The 21,404-nt window shown below is 41.3% G+C and overlaps 1 protein-coding gene across 6 annotated transcripts in view; it reads right to left on the reverse strand.

Moving 5' to 3' along the window:
- The window catches only part of LOC139760474 (uncharacterized), a 236,446-nt gene that overhangs the window by 98,694 nt on the left and 116,348 nt on the right, over positions 1–21,404 (reverse strand). For all 6 annotated transcript variants that reach the window (XM_071683751.1, XM_071683749.1, XM_071683748.1 and 3 more), the window contains one exon: positions 6,720–6,891. In XM_071683751.1, the coding sequence (XP_071539852.1) occupies positions 6,720–6,891 (172 nt within the window). The remainder of the gene's footprint in view (positions 1–6,719; positions 6,892–21,404) is intronic.

Consider the following 21,404-nt stretch of genomic DNA (forward strand, 5'->3'; position numbering starts at 1 on the left):
TCATTCACACTCAGTCTCTAGCTGTCATGTAATAATGCACCGAAACCACAGCTCCCTTTCCACGTCCAGGCCCCACAGAACTTTCCATGGTTTACCCCAGACGCTTCACATGATCTGGTCCCATCTACTGACAGCATGTCGACCCTGGTATACCACATCGTTCCATGGTAAATATAAGCGAAGATGTCAAGAATGCCTGAACAAGATCTGTGCCCTCATGTTAACACTAAGGTAATACTAACGATATATTAGTGATGTAACCCCTTAGGAAGCTTATATGTTTGTAACAAATACAATTCCAAAAATACCAAACATCTCACCACGTACTGAGGATTCCTAATTTATGGAAGAATCAACATAGGGAAATCCGACTCCATGCAAATTCTCCAAAACTCAAATACAATACTGTTTCAAGACAGTGGTTCCATGTGCATCTCTGCCACATTGTTTCAGTACTTTCCATGACTTTTAGAGTACACATCCCTTATTTCTAACTCATAATAACTGGAAAAAGACCAAGTAATATAAAAGTGGAGGACTACTTCACAAACGTAAAGTGATTGATTTATTGAATTTTTTAAATACATATTCGCCATTTCCTGCGCTAGTGAGGTAGCGTTAAGAACAGCGACTGAGCCTTAGAAGGAATATCCTCACCTGGCACCCTTCTCTGTTCCTTCTTTTGGAAAATTAAAAACGAGTGGGGAGGATTTCCAGCCTTTTATGGCATGCAGGAAATACATGGGAGGTATTCTTTCTCCCCTATCCCTAGGAAGATGAAAAAGAAAATTATAAAGAAGCATGAACAATGAACACAACTTTGAAGGACAGTGACTGCATTAAGGTTCAGTACCTTTAAAATCAACTGTTACAACCAAGAAGCGAGTTGTTGCTATCTAAGAGAGATGGAGAAATTAGTAACTTTGTGGATGGAAGATCAGATTCAACTTCATGTACTGCAAAGTCTCATGGTGCTACAAGCAAAAGCCAAAACTTGAAGTCTCATTGAAGAAATTAAAGGAAAGTATGGTAACATGATTAGTCATAGCTGGTAGATTCGAAGCTTGTGCTAATATTCATAAAGTTAAAGTGAGTGGTAAGTTTGAGTCTCACAAGTTATATATCCATTCAATTTTTATTATACATTCCCCCCATTAGTGAGATAGTACAAGGAAAGAGACAAAAGAATGACCCAAACTCACCCACATACACGTGTATATACATAAACGCCCACACACACACATATACGTACCTATACAGAAGTATAAATTTGTTGAGTATTCCTGGGAGATTATATGGGATGGTATTGATTGAGAGGGTGAAGGCATGTACAGAGCATCAGACTGGGGAAGAGCAGTGTGGTTTCAGAAGTGGTAGAGGATGTGGGGATCAGGTGTTTGCACTGAAAAATGTATTTGAGAAATACCTAGAAAAGCAAATAGATTTGTATGTAGCATTTATGGATCTGCAGAAGGCATATGAGAGAGTTGATAGAGATGCTCTGTGGAAGGTATTAAGAATATATAGTGTGGGGAGGTAAGCTATTAGAAGCAGTGAAAAGTTTTTATCGAGGATGTAAGGCATGTGTACGTGTAGGAAGAGAGGAAAGTGATTGGTTCTCAGTGAATGTTGGTTTGCGGCAGGGGTGTGTGATGTCTCCATGGTTGTTAAATTTGTTTATGGATGGGGTTGTTAGGGAGGTGAATGCAAGAGTTTTGGAAAGAGGGGCAAGTATGCAGTCTACTGTGGATGAGAGAGCTTGGGAAGTGAGTCAGCTGTTGTTCGTTGATGATACAGCGCTGGTGGCTGATTCAGGTGGAAACTGCAGAAACTGGTGACTGAGTTTGGTAAAGTGTGTGAAAGAGGAAAGCTGAGAGTAAATGTGAATATGAGCAAGGTTATTAGGTACATTAGGGTTGAGGGGCAACTTAATTGGGAGGTAAGTTTGAATGGAGAAAAACTGGAGGAATTGAAGTGTTTTAGAAATCTGGGAGTGGATTTAGCAGCGGATGGAACCATGGAAGCAGAAGTTTAGCCGCAGATGGAACCACGGAAGCAGAAGTGAATCATAGGGTGGGGGAGGGGGCAAAAGTTCTGGGAGCGTTGAAAAACTTGTGGAAGTCGAGAACGTTATCTTGGAAAGCAAAAATGGGTATGTTTGAAGGAATAGTAGTTCCAACAATGTTATATGGTTGCGAGGCGTGGGCTATAGATAGAGTTGTGCGGAGGAGGGTGGATGTGCTGGAAATGAGATGTTTGAGGACAATATGTGGTGTGAGGTGGTTTGATCGAATAAGTAATGAAAGGGTAAGAGAGATGTGTGGTAATAAAAAGAGTGTGGTTGAGAGAGCAGAAGAGGGTGTTATGAAATGGTTTGGTCACATGGAGAGAATGAGTGAGGAAAGATCAACAAAGAGGATGTATGTGTCAGAGGTGGAGAGAATGAGGAGAAGTGGGAGACCAAATTGGAGGTGGAAAGATGGAATGAAAAAGATTTAGAGAGATTAGGGCCTGAACATGCAGGAGGGTGAAAGGTGTGCAAGGAATAGAGTGAATTGGAACAATGTGGTATACCAGGGTCGACGTGCTGTCAATGGATTGAATAAAGGCAAGTGAAGCGTCTGGGGTAAACCATGGAAAGTCCTGTGGGGCCTGGATGTGGAAAGGGAGCTGTTGTTTCGGTGCATTATACATGACAGCTAGAGACCGAGTGTGAACGAATGTGGCCTTTGTTGTCTTTTCCTGGCGCTACCTCACGCAAATGTGGGGGGAGGGGGTTGTTATTTCATGTGTGGCGGGGTGGCAACAGGAATGAATAAGGGCATACAGTATGAATTATATACATGTGTATATATGTATATGTCTGTGTGTGTATATATATGTATACTTTGAAATGTATAGGTATCTATATGTGCGTGTGTGGACGTGTATGTATATACATGTGTATGTGGGTGGGTTGGGCAATTCTTTCGTCTGTTTCCTTGCGCTTCCTCGCTAACGCGGGAGACAGCGACAAAGTATAATAAATAAATAAATACATACACATACATATACACATATACACATGTACATATTCATACTTGCTGCCTTCATCCATTCCTGTCCGAACCACACCACACATGAAATAGCACCCCTCATCCCATGCATGTGCGAGGTAGCGCTAGGAAAAGACAAGAAAGGCCACATTCATTCGCACTCAGTCTCTAGCTGTCATGTGTAATGCACCGAAACCACATCCAGACCCCACAAAACTTTCCATAGTTTACCCCAGACGCTTCACATGCCCTGGTTCAATCCATTGACAGCACATCAACCCCAGTATACCACACCATTCCAATTCACTCTATTACTTGCATGCCTTAAACCCTCCTGTATGTTCACGCCCTGACCACTCAAAATCTTTTTCACTCCATCCTTTCACCTCCACTTCTCCTCGTTCCCTCTACCTCTGACACATATATCCTCTTTGTCAATCTTTCCTAACTCATGCTCTCCATGTGACCAAATCATTTCAAAACACCCTCTTCTGCTCTCTCACCCACACTCTTTTTATCACCACACATCTCTCTTACCCTTTCATTACTTACTTGATCAAACCACCTCACACCACATATTGTCCTCAAACATTTCATTTCCAATACATCCACCCTCCTCCACACAACCCTATCTACGGCCCATGCCTCACAACCATATATCATTATTGGAACCACTATTCCTTCAAAATTACCCATTTTTGCTCTATGAGATAACGTTCTCACCTTCCACACATTTTTCAACGCTCTCAGAACCTTTACCCCTTCTCCCATCCTGTGACTCACTTCCACTTCCATGGTTCCATCCACTGCTAAATCCACTCCCAGATATCTAAAACACATCACTTCCTCCAGTTTTTCTCCATTCAAACTTACCTCCCTCAACCCTCAACCCTAGTGAACCTTGCTCTTATTCATATTTACTCTCTTACCTTTCTTCTTTCACACACTTTACTAAACTCTGTCACCAACTTCTGCAGTTTCTCACACAAATCAGCCACCAGCGCTGTATCATTAGGAAACAACAACTGACTCCCTTACCAAGCCCTCTCATCCACAACAGACTGCATACTTGCCCCTCTCTCTAAACTCTTGCATTCAACTCCCTAACCACCCAATCCATAAGCAAATTAAACAACCATGGAGACATCACACACCCCTGCCACAAACTGACATTCCCTGGGAACCAATCCCTTTACTCTCTCACCTTTCTTCTTTCACACACTTTACTAAACTCTGTCACCAACTTCTGCAGTTTCTCACCCAAATCAGCCACCAGCGCTGTATCATTAGGAAACAACAACTGACTCCCTTACCAAGCCCTCTCATCCACAACAGACTGCATACTTGCCCCTCTCTCTAAACTCTTGCATTCAACTCCCTAACCACCCAATCCATAAGTAAATTAAACAACCATGGAGACATCACACACCCCTGCCACAAACTGACATTCCCTGGGAACCAATCCCTTTCCTCTCTTCCTACTCGTGCACATGCCTTACATCCATGGTAAAAGCTTTTCACTGCTTCTAGCAACTTACCTCCCACAACATATACTCTTAATACCTTCCACAAAGCATCTCTATCAACACTTATCATATGCCTTCTCCAGATCTGTAAATGCTACATACATATCAATCTGTTTTTCTAAGTATTTCTCACATACATTCTTCAAAGCAAACACTTGATTCGCACATCCTCTACCACTTCCGAAACCACACTGCTCTTCCCCAATCTGATGCTCTGTATATGCCAGGAATACTCAATAAACTTATACCTCTGTAATTTGAACACTCACCTTTATCCCCTTTGCCTTTGTACAATGGCACTATGCATGCATTCCGCCAATCCTAAGGCACTTCACCATGTAACCATACATAAAGTGAATATTCTTAACAACCAATCAACAACACAGTAACCCCCTTTTTTAATACATTCCACTACAATACCATCTAAACCCGCTGCCTTGCTGACTTTCATCTCCCGCAAAGCTTTCACTACCTCTTCTCTGTTTGCCAACCCACTCTCCCTGACCCTCTCACTTCGCACACCATACGTATTAAGGTAAATTATTTTTCTATAGTATATTTCTTTCTTATATTTCTTTTTTGTAGTTGGTAATTTCTTTTCCAGATTTCTGTTGCTCAGTGTGGTGGGTGATGGTGTTGCAATCAGGAGTTTGGGGTGCTTTAAGTGTGGAGGGCTAAGTGCAGTACACTGTGCAGCATACAACAGCAGTTGAAATCAGGAAGCCACACAATGCAGTATCAGAAAAAACAAATAACTAACCGGAGAGAGCAGGCTTAACTATTGCTAAGTGATGAGATTTTCGATGAAATTACATGGTTTCTGACTGATGGTAATTTAGACATAACCCCTATGTGAGTCAGGAAGCCTCTGTATACTTAAAAGTACTCCTGGAGTACCTTATATATCTTAATTGTGGGTGCAGGAGAAGTTTGCCTACAACTTTGTAAAAAAAAAAGGCACGTCTCTTTTCCTCTCTATAAAACACCTTGTATAGCGATGTGAAAAATCTGATAAACCTGTTGCTAAATTATGAATGAACAACTGAAGCTCTTTATACAGTGTAAGGTGTGGGTGGGGGATGTTCCGAAGCACTAATGTTCCATATCTTACACTTACATATGGAAAGTATATGTAACAACTTCACCAAGAAATGATCTACCACTCACTTACATCCACTAACCTAATTGACATGTAATGAAAACTTACCAGCATATGTGGTGATGAGGGCTTGAGAGTGGAGTGGGCTGGGGTAGTGTGTGGATTACTGGGAGGGGAAGGGGGGCATAAGAATGTTCTACGTCACCCTCTGATTTGTCTGATTTAGCAACTATTTCAAGAGAAGTTTTCCTAGACCTTTGGGGAAAAAAATACTTTTATTCCCATCTAAAAAGCTCTTTGTAGCAAGAAACTTTTCTGAAAAGATGTCAGGTGTCAGAAAATTGTCAGAGTGATAGATGAAGCAGATAAAGCTGCTGATTTATGGAAGTTTAAAAAGTTGCATTACTGCAAAGTCCAAACTATGGGGCCCATGGCAATTCGAGATAAAGGACATCTTTTGACTTTCTTGTTATAGATTGCGGCAATAAAGCAGAAATCATGAAACAATGAAACAGCAATATGTTCAAACAAGGAAAAGTGACTGGTAAACCCTGATGGGAGAAAAATATGGGGGACTGATGGGAGGAGGATAGTTAGAGGGAGGGGATACTCAATAGGACCAAAATCAAATCTAGCAGCAAAACTCAAGAAAACTTTTAAAGCCAAGCTGAGAATTTTTACGAAATTCTGAAACTCAGCCTGTACAGAACCACTCCCTAGTTTCCCTTGACAGGGCAGAGGAACAAGGATTAAATTTGTAAGTTTCAGCTATACAACTTTTTGCCCTGCTACTTTACATATTCATTTATGGATTAAACAACCTCCTGAAATCCAAACACAGTACCAGAAATAAGTAAAGTAAATAAAACTTTGAAGACCTACTAATCAATGAAATCAGTTTATGTATAATTTCTACAACACGGAAAAATACTGTCTCATAAACTGTAGCTCAACTTTAAAACAAAAAACTAATCATGATACAAATGAAAAACAAAATATATTGAGTAAATAGGCTTACTTTCAAAACCAACTTATGCAACAAAATTACAGGTCACATACCTCTCATAATGGCGTTTCATTATGCTGGAGTAAGACTGGACATTTTGTTGAGGGTTTGATGAGGTAGAAGTGCCACTCATCTCTTCATACAGCTGTTTCCATTGCTTCTTCTCCCCAACAGCCTCATATCCACCCAGTTGCTGTACTCTTGTAAATAATTCAAACACATTTACTGCAGAAAAAAAAAAGGGGAAAGTTAGGAGTAAATGGTCTGCAAACACTTTTATGATTCCTGTTATCTACAGTTATGGTAAAAACACCAAAATTTATCATAAAACAAATAATGAGCTCTGAAAAAGAATAGTACCTAAATAAAAACCACAGTTGTGATAAATTAAACAATGAAGATAAAAAATGCCCTGCCACACAATCACTAAAGATTAAAAGTTGATCATCCTAGCTCTCACATAATGGATGAAATTCAATTTGTGTTTGGTAAGTGAAAGCAAACAAATCCTGTATAACTGGGGAAGACAGTTCATCACTGTAAGCTTGCTTTTGTTGTAAATAACTATGCAACACCATTTTGAATTTGATGGAGGAATGATAAGTCAATGCTTTTGTTTCTGACTGTTCTGAATGTTTTCCTGATGAAAAATTCACTGTTCAGCACAATTTTCAATATTATCCTATACTGTATTCTAGCAAATTATATTTTTCTCGATAATACTGTATAACTAATTATAGATAAATCTGGGATGTACACCCCCTCCCCGACATATGTCCCAGTTCCATTCAGACTGACCAGTCAGATCTCGAAATGGATGTAAGTTGAATGTATGTCAGCATGGCATGTAGAATTTATATACCTGCAGTGCATTCTCTTATCCTATTCAATTTCTATCATGATTATCTTGCATTTTATTAACCAGCTTTCTTATATGATTCTGTAGTTTCCTTTTTACCTTTTATTTAAGATTCTTTTGGTCATATTTCACTTTCATTTTTCAATATATATTTTCTTCCAGTTATATGTATGGGAAGTTATAAGTTGCATAGGTTGTAAGTAGGGGAGAGTTTGTACGGTGCTTTGATCAAAAAGTAGAAAAAAGTAAACAAAATACTGGCATGAGAGAGTCTGACTAGATTAAAACTAAAAGAGAAGCATAATCATTTTCATGAGCTTACCTCATGATCAATGTGTAATTACAAATAAATCCCATTTTGGTAGGTGTTAGGAAAAACAGCAAAGCCTTGAAGAAATTAGATGTTAGGATGAAAGGGCAGAAGAAGAAGCTGAGTCTTAGTGGTGAAAACAGTTACAATACAGGGAACAGATATAGGTATATCATCTAGGGTAGATAGTTTAGAGAGTAAGATAGCAACCACAGAGACGAAGCTGGAATATACTTCCAACTTTCAACCTGTGAGGAAAACTTTTCGCCACATTACTGAACAACCAAATGAATTCTCCACTCACAATAGGTTTAGCATACTAGATGAAGGACAGGATGATCATAGCATCATTCTAGTCAGGGACTCTATATTTAGACATCAGGACCAGAAGTTCTGTGTGAAGGGTAGAAAAAGGAAGAATTCGTGCTATGTAGGTGCTAAGATAAAACACATCCTAGATAAGTTTGATGACATAGTTGTTCAGGTGGGGACGAATGATGTGGTTTATGGGAGACTAGTAGTAGCAAGGTATATCAAACTTATTAACAAGCTTCCGGGATCTGAGGAACATGGTAGAGGATGGATGGAACCCTGGCAGTAGGGATCCTCAGCGGTAACCTCAGAGGGATTAGCAAAGAAAGGTCAAGTAGGGTCAGTTGGGGACAACTCAGGCAGTATAAGTAGCGGATTAGCACAGGTACACATCAACTCTCAGGTAACTTTTAGGAACGATTCTGGTATGTTCCAGTGCAGGGAGGGTCAGAGTAAGAGGGCATACCCAAAACAGATGGAGAATTGTCTCTCTCCCACTACTGCACATACAGACATTAACAACGATAATACAAACATGCATGCCGACAGTAAAAAAAAAATTCAGTCCATAAATCAACTCAGAAGAAAATAAGTTTAATATAACTAAGTGCCCAGAGCATTACAAAATGTGATGAGCTAATATCATATGCAGTTACTGAAAACCGAACATTATTGCAGTCTCAGAAATGTGGGTAAACTCTGAGAATAAACACTTAATCGCCAGTAAGTAATACCCGGATACAAACTATTTACGAAAGATTGCTTGTACAGGGTAGGTGGTGGAGTTTTGATCTACATTGATAATCTAAGTGTTATAAAGATAAGCAAAGTAGACACACACACTTACAACTCTCTTTACATTGACATTAATGACATGTTCAAAAGTAAACTAAGTCTCAGCATTATTTACAGACCTCCTAAGCAAAAAGAAGATGACGATAAGATATCATTCATTGAAATCAAAACTATTTTTTTTTTTTTTTATTATTTTGCTTCGTCGCTGTCTCCCGCGTTTGCAAGGTAGCACAAGGAAACAGACGAAAGAAATGGCCCAACCCACCCACATACACATGTATATACATACACGTCCACACACGAAAATATACATACCCATACATCCCAACGTACACACATAAACACACACACAGACGCACACATATACACACATGAACGCAACTCACACCGTCTGCCCCCATTCATTCCCATCGCCACCCCGCCACACATGGAACAACATCCCCCTCGAGGTAGCGCTAGGAAAAGACAACAAAGGCCCCATTCGTTAACACTCTGGTCTCTACCTGTCATGCAACAATGCCCGAAACCACAGCTCCCTTTCCACATCCAGGCCACACAGAACTTTCCATGGTTTACCCCAGACGCTTCACATGCCCTGATTCAATCCACTGACAGCACGTCGACCCTGGTATACCACATCGATCCAATTCACTCTATTCCTTGCCTACCTTTCACCCTCCTGCATGTTCAGGCCCCGATCACTCAAAATCTTTTTCACTCCATCTTTCCACCACCAATTTGGTCTCCCACTTCTCCTCGTTCCCTCCACCTCCGACACATATATCCTCTTTGTCAATCTTTCCTCACTCATTCTCTCCATGTGCCCAAACCATTTCAAAACACCCTCTTCTGCTCTCTCAACCACGCTCTTTTTATTTCCACACATCTCTCTTACCCTTACATTACTTACTCGATCAAACCACCTCACATCACACATTGTCCTCATACATCTCATTTCCAGCACATCCACCCTCCTGCGCACAACTCTATCCATAGCCCACGCCTCGCAACCATACAACGTTGTTGGAACCACTATTCCTTCAAACATACCCATTTTTGCTTTCCGAGATAATGTTCTCGTCTTCCACACATTCTTCAGGGCTCCCAGGATTTTCGCCCCCTCCCCCACCCTATGATTCACTTCCACTTCCATGGTTCCATCCGCTGCCAGATCCACTCCCAGATATCTAAAACACTTCACTTCCTCCAGTTTTTCTCCATTCAAACTTGCCTCCCAATTGACTTGACCCTCAACCCTCCTGTACCTAATAACCTTGCTCTTATTCACATTTACTCTTAACTTTCTTCTTTCACACACTTTACCAAACTCAGTCACCAGCTTCTGCAGTTTCTCACATGAATCAGCCACCAGCGCTGTATCATCAGCGAACAACAACTGACTCACTTCCCAAGCTCTCTCATCCCCAACAGACTTCATACTTGCCCCTCTTTCCAAAACTCTTGCACTTACCTCCCTAACAACCCCATCCATAAACAAATTAAACAACCATGGAGACATAACACACCCCTGCTGCAAATTGACATTCACTGAGAATCCAATCACTCTCTTTTCCTACCCGTACACATGCCTTACATCCTTAGTAAAAACTTTTCACTGCTTCTAGCAACTTACCTCCCGTACCATATACTCTTAAGACCTCCCATAAAGTATCTCTATCAAACCTATTATAGAGCTTCTCTAGATCCATAAATGCTACATATAAAGCCATCTGTTTTCCTAAGTATACTTATTCTTACACACATCTTTCAAAGAAAACACCTGATCCATGCATCCTCTACCACTTCTCAACCCATACTGCTCTTCCCCAATTTGGTGCTCTCTACATGCCTTCACCCTCTCAATCAATACCTTCCCATATAATTTCCCAGGAATACTCAACAAACTTATGCCTCTATAGTTTGAATCTCATCTTTATCCCCTTTGCATTTGTACAATGGCACTATGCAAGCATTCTGCCAATGCTCAGGATTTCACCATGATCCATACATACAATGAATATCCTTACTGACCAATCAATAACACAGTCACCCCCTTTCTTAATAAATTCTACTGCAATACCATCCAAACCCACTGCCCTACTGGATTTCATCTTCCACACAGCTTTTACTACCTTTTCTCTCTTAACCAAACCATTCTCCCTGACCCTTTCACTTCTCACACCACCCTGACCAAAACACCTTACATCTGCCATTCTACCATCAAACACATTCAATAAACCTTCAAAATATTCACTCCATCTCCTTCTCACTTCATCACTACCTTTCTTTTATGAATCTTCCAGTCATTTGGAATCCTTCCTTGCAAGTATCATCAAATGCCTCTCTTTTCTCTTTCACTAACAACCTAATTTCTTCATCGCACAATTCACTACCATTTCTAATCTACCAACCTCCCATCTTTCTCCTGCCACATGCACCTTTTGCACATGCCAACACTGCTTCCCAAAATGCATCTCATTCCTCACCCACACCTCTCACATCATTTGCTCTCACCTTTTGCCATTCTACACTCAATCTCTACAGTTAATTCCTCATACAAGTGTCATTTCCAAGCTCACTTACTCTCACCACTCTCTTCACCAACATTTTCTCTTCTTTTTCAAAAACCTCTATTAATCTTCACCTTTGCTTCCACACAATAGTGATCAGACATCACTCTAGCTGCCCCTTTCAGCACATAAATGTCTGAAAGTCTCTCTTTTACATGCCTATCAATTAACACGTAATCCCTTTCACCATCTCTCCTACTCACATACATATATTCGAGTGTCTCCCGCGTTAGCAAGGTAGCGCAAGGAAACAGACGAAAGAATGGCCGAACCCACCCACATACACATTTATATACATACATGTCCACACATGCACATATACATACCTATACATCTCTACGTATACATATATATAAACACACAGACATATACATATATACACATGTACATAATTCATGCTGTCTGCCCTTATTCATTCCTGTCACAACCCCACTACACATGAAATGAAAACCCCCTCCCCCTGCATGTGCGCGAGGTAACGCTAGGAAAAGACAACAAGGGCCACATTCGTTCACACTCAGTCTCTAGCTGTCATGTATAATGCACTGAAACCACAGCTCCCTTTCCACATCCAGGCCCCACAAAACTTTCCATGGTTTACCCGAGATGCTTCAAACGCCTTGGTTCAATCCACTGACAGCACGTCAGATGATAGAGGGGCAGATACACAACTCTATCTATAGCGCACGACTCGCACCCATATAACATTGTAGGAACCACTATTCCTTCAAACATACCCATTTTTGCTTTCCAAGATAACATTCTCACCTTCCACACATTTTTCAATGCTCCCAGAACTTTCACCCCCTCCCCCACCCTATGACTCACTTCCGCTTCCATGGTTCCATTCGCTGCCAAATCCACTCCCAGATATCTAAAACACTTCACTTCCTCCAGTATTTCTACACTCAAACTTACCTCTCAATTGACTTGACCCTCAACCCTACTGTACCTGATAACCTTAATCTTATTCACATTTACTCTCAACTTTCTTCTTTCGCACACTTTACCAAACTCATTCACATTTACTTTCAACTTTCTTCTTTCATGCACTTTACCAAACTCAGTCACTAGCTTCTGCAGTTTCTCACATGAATCAGCCACCAGCACTGCATCATCAGCGAACAACAACTGACTCGCTTCCCAAGCTCTCTCATCCACAACAGACTGCATACTTGCCCCTCTTTCCAAAACTCTTGCATTCACCTCCCTAACAACCCCATCCATAAACAAATTAAACAACCATGGAGACATCACACACCCCTGCTGCAAACCTACATTCACTGAGAACCAATCACTTTCTTCTCTTCCTACACTTACACATGCCTTACATCCTCGATAAAAACTTTTCACTGCTTCTAACAACTTGCCGCCCACACCATATATCCTTAATACCTTCCACAGAGCATCTCTATCAACTCTTATCATATGCCTTCTCCAGATCCATAAATGCTACACACAAATCTTTGCTTTTCTAAGTATTTCTCACATACATTCTTCAAAGCAAACACCTGATCCACACATCCTCTACCACTTCTGAAACCGCACTGCTCTTCTCCAATCTGATGCTCTGTACATGCCTTCACCCTCTCAATCAATACCCTCCCATATAATTTCCCAGGAATACTCGACAAACTTATACCTCTGTAATTTGAGCACTCACTCTTATCCCCTTTGCCTTTTCACAATGGCACTAAGCAAGCATTCTGCCAATCCTCAGGCACCTCACCATGAGTCATACATACATTAAATAACCTTACCAACCAGTCAACAATACAGTCACCCCCTTTTTTAATAAATTCCACCGCAATACCATCCAAATCCGCTGCTTTGCCGGCTTTCATCTTCCGCAAAGCTTTAACTACCTCTTCTCTGTTTAACAAATAATTTTCCCTAACCCTCTCACTTTGCACACCACCTCGACCAAAACGCCCTATATCTGCCACTCTATCATCAAACACATTCAACAAACCTTCAAAATACTCACTCCATCTCCTTCTCACATCACCACTACTTGTTATCACCTCCCCATTAGCCCCCTTCACTGAAGTTCCCATTTGTTCCCTTGTCTTACACACTTTATTTACCTCCTTCCAAAACATCTTTTTATTCTCCCTAAAATTTAATGATACTCTCTCACCCCAACTCTCATTGCTCTCTTTTTCACCTCTTGCACCTTTCTCTTGACCTCCTGCCTCTTTCTTTTATACATCTCCCACTCATTTGCATTATTTCCCTGTAAATATCGTCCAAATGCGTCTCTCTTCTCTTTCACTAATAATTTTCTTCATCCAACCACTCACTACCCTTTCTATTCTGCCCATCTCCCACGCTTCTCATGCCACAAGCATCTTTTGCGCAAGCCATCACTGCTTCCCTACATACATCCCATTCCTCCCCCACTCTCCTTACCTCCTGTGTTCTCACCTTTTTCCATTCTGTATTCAGTCTCTCCTGGTACTTAATCACACAAGTCTCCTTCCCAAGCTCACTTACTCTCACCACTCTCTTCACCCCAACATTCTCTCTTCTTTTCTGAAAACCTATACAAATCTTCACCTTCGCCTCCACAAGATAATGATCAGAAATCCCTCCAGTTGCACCTCTCAGCACATTAACATCCATAAGTCTCTCTTTCACGTGCCTATCAATTAACACGCAATCCAATAATGCTCTCTGGCCATCTTTCCTACTTACATACGTATACTTATGTATATCTCTCTTTTTAAACCAGGTATTCGCAATCACCTGTCCTTTTTCAGCACATAAATCTACAAGCTCTTCACCATTTCCATTTACAACACTGAGCACCCCATGTATACCAATTATTCCTTCAACTGCCACATTTCTCCCCTTTGCATTCAAATCACCCATCACTATAACCCAGTCTCGTGCATCAAAACTACTAACACACTCATTCAGCTACTCCCAAAACACTTGCCTCTCATGATCTTTCTTCTCATGCCCAGGTGCATTTGCACCAATAATCACCCATCTCTCTCCAACCACTTTCAGTTTTACCCATATCAGTCTAGAGTTTACTTTCTTACAATCACATACTCCCACCACTCCTTTTTCAGGAGTAGTGCTACTCCTTCCCTTGCTCTTGTCCTCTCACTAACCCCTGACTTTACTCCCAAGACATTCCCAAACCACTCTTCCCCCTTACCCTTGAGCTTCGTTTCACTCAGAGCCAAAAAATCCAGGTTCCTTTCCTCAAACATGCTACCTATCTCTCCTTTTTTCTCATCTTGGTTACATCCACACACATTTAGACACCCCAATCTGAGCCTTCAAAGAGGATGAGCAATCCCGCATGACTCCTTCTGTTTCCCCTTTTAGAAAGTTAAAATACAAGGAGGGGAGGGTTTCTAGCCCCCCGCTCCCATACCTTTAAGTCGCCTTCTACAACACATGAGGAATGCGTGGGAAGTATTCTTTATCCCCTACCCTGAGAGATAGGGGATAATATATATATTATTATTTTTTTATTATTTTGCTTTGTCACTGTCTCTGGCGTTAGCGAGGCAGCGCAAGGAAACAGACGAAAAAATGGCCCAACCCACCCACATACACATGTATATACATACATGTCGTCACACGCAAATATACATACCTATACATCTCAACGTATCCATATATATATACACACAGACATATACATATATACACATGTACATAATTCATACTTTCTTTTATTTCATTTTATATACTTTTCACGCTCCCACGTATTGCAGGTAGCGCTAGGAACGACAAAAATGGCCCATTCCCTCCCCCATACACATGTACATAACACGTCCACATCATGCAAATACTACATAAGGCCTACACAGCTTTCCATGTTTACCCAGACGCTTCACATGCCTCTGTTCAATCCATTGACAGCACGTCGACCCCGGTATACCACATCGTTCCAATTCACTCTATTCCTTGCATGCCTTTCACCCTCCTGCATGTTCAGGCCCCAATCACTCAAAATCTTTTTCACTCCATCTTTCCACCTCCAATTAGGCCTCCCACTTCTCCTCGTTCCCACCACCTCAGACACATATATCCTCTTGGTCAATGTTTCCTCACTCATTCTCTCCATGTGACCAAACCATTTCAAAACACCCTCTTCTGCTCTCTCAACCACACTCTTTTTATTACCACACATCTCTCTTACCCTATTATTACTCACTCGATCAAACCACCTCACACCACACATCGTCCTCAAACATCTCATTTCCAGCACATCCACTCTCCTGCGCACAACTCTATCCATAGCACATGCCTCGCAACCATACAACATAGTTGGAACCACTATTCCTTCAAACATACCCATTTTTGCTTTCCGAGATAATGTTCTCGACTTCCACACATTCTTCAACGCTCCCAGAATTTTCGCCCCCTCCTCCACCCTATGATTCACTTCCGCTTCCATGGTTAAATCCACTGCCAAATCCACTCCTAGATATCTAAAACACTTCACTTCCTCCAGTTTTTCTCCATTCAAACTTATCTCCCAATTGACTTGACCCTCAACCCTACCTACTGTCCCTAATAACCTTGCTGTTATTCACATTTACTCTCAACTTTCTTCTTTCACACACTTTACCAAACTCAGTCACAAGCTTCTGCAGTTTCTCACAAGAATCAGCCACCAGTCCTGTATCATCAGCGAACAACTACTGACTCACTTCCCAAGCTCTCTCATCCACAACAGACTTCATACTTGCTCCTCTCTCCAAAACTCTTGCATTCACCTCCCTAACAACCCCATCCATAAGCAAATTAAACAACCATGGAGACATCACACACCCCTGCCGCAAACCAACATTCACTGAGAACCAATCACTTTTCTCTCTTCATAGTCGTACACATGCCTTACATCCTCGACAAAAAACTTTTCACCGCTTCTAACAACTTGCCTCCAACACCATATATTCTCATTACCTTCCACAGAGCATCTCTATAAACTCTATCACATGCCTTCTCCAGATCCATAAATGCTACATACAAATCCATTTGCTTTTCTAAGTATTTCTCACATACATTCTTCAAAGCAAACACCTGATCCACACATCCTCTACCACTTCTGAAGCCAAACTGCCCTTCCCAAATCTGATGCTCTGTACATGCCTTCACCCTCTCAATCAATACCCTCCCATATAATTTCCCAGGAATACTCAACAAACTTATACCTCTGTAATTTGAGCACTTACCTTTATCCCATTTGCCTTTGTACAATGGCACTATGCATGCATTCTGCCAATCCTCAGGCACCTCACCATGAGCCATACATACATTAGATATCCTTACCAACCAGTCAACAACACAGTCGTCCCCCTTTTTAATAATTTCCACTGGAATACCATCCAAACCCGCTGCCTTCCCGGCTTTCATCTTCCGCAAAGCCTCTTCTCTGTTTACCAAATTATTCTCCTAAACCCTCTCACTTTGCGCACCACCTCGACCAAAACACCCTATATCCGCCCCTCTATCACCTAACACATTCAACAAACCTTGAAAATGCTCACTCCATCTCCTTCTCACAAAACCACTACTTGTTATCACCTCCCCATTAACCACTTTAACCGATGTTCCCAATTGCTCTCTTGTCTTATGCACTTTATTTACCTCCTTCCAAAACAACTTTTCATTCTCCCTAAAATTTAATGATACTCTCTCACCCCAACTCTCATTTGCCCTCTTTTTCACCTCTTTCACCTTTGTCTTGACCTCCTGCCTCTTTCTTTTATACATCTCCAAGTCATTTGCACTATTTCCCTGCAAAACTCGTCCAAATGCCTCTCTCTTCTCTTTCACTAATAATCTTACTTCTTCATCCCACCACTCACTACTCTTTCTAATATGCCCACCTCCCATACTTCTCATGCCATCATTGCTTCCCTAAATACATCCCATTCCTCCCCCACTCCCCTTACGTCCTTTGCTCTCACCTTTTTCCATTCTGCACTCAGTCTCTCCTGGTACTTAATCACACAAGTTTCCTTCCCAAGCTCACTTACTTTCACCACTCTCTTCATTCTAACATTCTCTCTTCTTTTCTGAAAACCTCTACAAATCTTCACCTTCACCTCCACAAGATAATGATCAGAAATCCCTCCAGTTGCACCTCTCAGCACATTAACATCCAAAAGTCTCTCTTTCGAGTGCCTATCAATTAACACATAATCCAATAATGCTCTCTGGCCATCTCTCCTACTTACATAAGTATACTCATGTATATCTCTCTTTTTAAACCAGGTATTCCCAATCACCAGTCCTTTTTCAGCACATAAATCTACAAGCTCTTCACCATTTCCATTTACAACACTGAACACCCCATGTACACCAATTATTCCCTCAACTGCCACATTACTCACCTTTGCATTCAAATCACCCATCACTATAACCTTGTCTCGTGCATCAAAACTATTAATACACTCACTCAGCTGCTCCCAAAACACTTGCCTCTCATGATCTTTCTTCTCATGTCCAGGTGCATATGCACCAATAATCACCCATCTCTCTCCATCCACTTTCAGTTTTACCCATATCAATCTAGTTTACTTTCTTACACTCTATTACATACTCCCACCACTTCTGTTTCAAGAGTAGTGCTACTCCTTCCCTAGCTCTTGTCCTCTCACCAACCTTTGACTTTACTCTGAAAACATTCCCAAACCACTCTTCCCCTTCACCCTCAAGCTTTGTTTCACTCAGAACCAAAATATTCAGGTTCCTTTCCTCAACCATACTACCTATCTCTCCTTTTTTCTCATCTTGGTTACATCCACACACATTTAGACACCCCAATCTAAGCTTTCGAGATGGATAAGCACTCCCCGCGTGACTCCTTCTGTTTCCCCTTTAAGAAAGTTAAAATACATGGAGGGGATGGTTTCTATACACATACATGTATATATTCATACTTGCATGCCTTCATTCATTCCCGGCGCTAGCCCACCCCACAGGAAAAAGGATCGCTATCTCCTGCTTCAGCGAGGTAGCACCAGGAAAACAAACAAAAAAGGCCACATTCAATCACACTCAATCTCTAGCTGTCATGTGTAATGCACCAAAACCACAGCTTCCTATCCACATCCAAGCCCCATAGACCTTTCCATGGTTTACCTCAGACACTTCACATGCCCTGGTTCAGTCCATTTACAGTACGTTGACCCTGGTATACTACATCGTTCCAATTCACTCTATTCCTTGCACACCTTTCACCCTCCTGTATGTTCAGGCCCCAATCGCTCAAAATCTTTCTCACTCCATCCTTCCAACTCCAATTTGGTCTCCCGCTTCTCCTTCTTCCCTCCACCTCTGATACATATATCCTCTTTGTCAACCTTTTTTCACTCATTCTCTCCATATGTCCAAACCATTTCAACACAACCTCTTCTGTACTCTCAACAACGCTCTTTATTTCCACACATCTCTCTTACCCTTTTATTTCTTACTCGATCAAACCACCTCATACCAAATACTGTCCTCAAGCATCTCATTGCCAATACATCCACCTTCCTCCATACAACCCTATCTATTGCCAATGCCTTGCAACCATATAATATTGTAGGAACTACTATTCCTTCAAACATAACCATTTTTGCTCCCCAAATTAATGTTTTTTCTTTCCACTAATTTTTCATTGCTCCCAGAATGTTCACCCCCTCCCCTACCCTGTGACTCACCTTTGCTTCCATGGTTCCATTCAGTACTAATACCACTCTCAGATATCAAACATATCAATTCCTACAATTTTTCTGCAATCAAACAAACATTCCAATTAACTTGTTCCTCAGCCCTGCTGAACCTAATAACCTTCCTCTTATTCACATTTACTCTCAACTTTCTCCTTTCACACACTTTTCCAAACTCAGTCACCAACTTCAGCAATTCTCAACTGAATCAGCCACCAGTGCTGTATCACTGGCGAACAGCAACTGAGTCACTTCCCAGACCCTCTCATTCCAAACATTCTGCATAATCGTCCCTCTCTACAAAACCCTTGCATTTACCTCCCTAACCAACCCATCACACTCCGCTGGTGCAGACCGACCTGTACTGGGAACTAATCACTCTCCTCTCTTCCTATTCATAAACATGCCTTACATCCTTGTTAAAAACTTTTCACTGCTTCTAGCAGCTTACCTCCACATCATATACTCTTCAGACCACTATCAACCCTATCATATGCCTTCTCCAGATCCGTAAATGCCACAAACAAATCTGTTTTTCTAGCTATTTCTCACACACATTCTTCAAAGAGAACACCTGATCCACACATCCTCTACCACTTTTGAAATCACACACCTCCTTCCCAATCTGTTGCTCTGTACACCCCTTCACCCTCTCAACTGATACCCTCCCATACAATTTTCCAGGAATACTAAAAAAACTTGTGCCTCTGCAGTTTGAACACTCACCTTTACCCCCTTTACCTTTATACAGTGGCACTATACATGTATTCCTCCAATCCTCAGGCACTTCACCATAATCTATATATACACTGAATATTCTTACTGCCAATCAACACCCAGTCACACCCTTTCTTAATAAATTCAACTGCAATACCATCTACTCTTGCTGGCTTGCTGGATTTCATCTTCTGGTTGGCTTTCACCACCTCTTCTCTCTTCATCAAACCACAAACCACCCTCCGTGACTCTCACTTCATACACCACCCCAACCAAAACACCCTACACCTGCCACCCTATCATCAAACACATTCAAAAATCATTCAAATACTCATTCCATCTCCTCACTCCTGTTATTACTTCCACCCTTGCCCCCTTCACCAATGTTCCCATTTGTTCTCTTATCTTTTGCACGTTATTTACCGCCTTCCAAAATATCTTTTTATTCTTCCTAAAGTTTAATGATACTCTTTCACCCCAACTCTCATTTGCCCTTTTTCAACCCTTGTATCTTCCTCTTGACCTCCAGCTGCTTCCTCTTATAAATCTCCCAGTTGTATGCAATTCTTCCTTGTAAGTAGCATCCAAATGTCTCTCTTTTCTCTTTCACTAACAACTTTGTTTCTTCATATCACCACTCACTACTCTTTCTAATCTGCCCACCTCCACCTTTCTCATGCCACATGCATCTCTTTCACAAGCCATCACTGCTTCCTAAATACATCCCATTCCTCACCCACTCCCCTCACTTCATTTGCTCTAACTTTTGTCATTCTACACTCAATCTCTCCTAGCATTTCTTCACACAAGTCTACTTTCCAAGCTCACTTACTCTCACCACTCTTTACTCCCCAACAATGTCTCCATTTTTGAAATATAAAAAAAAATGCTTGGAGAGAATCAATATCTTATGAACAGGGTTAAAAGAAGGGTGGACATAAGATCAGCACTTGGCTGAAATATACCAGAATGATGATGCATATCACCTGAGTTGTCTAAAATGTGCTGAAATGAACTAGTAGAACAAAGTCTCCCAAACATTGAAATGCATCTTTTCTTTTCTTTCTTTCATACTATTCGCCATTTCCCGCATTAGCGAGGTAGCGTTGAGAACAGAGGACTGGGCCCTTGAGGGAATATCCTCACCTGGGCCCCTTCTCTGTTCCCTCTTTTGGAAAATTAAAAAAAAAAGTGAGAGGGGAGGATTTCCAGCCTCCCGCTCCCTCCCCTTTTAGTCGCCTTCTACGACACGCAGGGAATACGTGGGAAGTATTCTTTCTCCCCTATCCCCAGGGAACTGAAATGCATCTTAAATACCAAAATATCAAATTGGACAGAAAAATCTATCTTTCATGAAATAAGAAAAAAAAAAAAATAAGAATAATAAAGCAACCAAGAAGCAAGTGATATATTCCTAGACTTAACCGGGGAGAAATACAAGTTCTCCCCTACTTACGACCTCTGTGACTTACGATCGTCTGTAC

Source organism: Panulirus ornatus, chromosome 37 (assembly GCF_036320965.1).
Source record: "Panulirus ornatus isolate Po-2019 chromosome 37, ASM3632096v1, whole genome shotgun sequence".
NCBI classification, from domain to species: domain Eukaryota; kingdom Metazoa; phylum Arthropoda; class Malacostraca; order Decapoda; family Palinuridae; genus Panulirus; species Panulirus ornatus.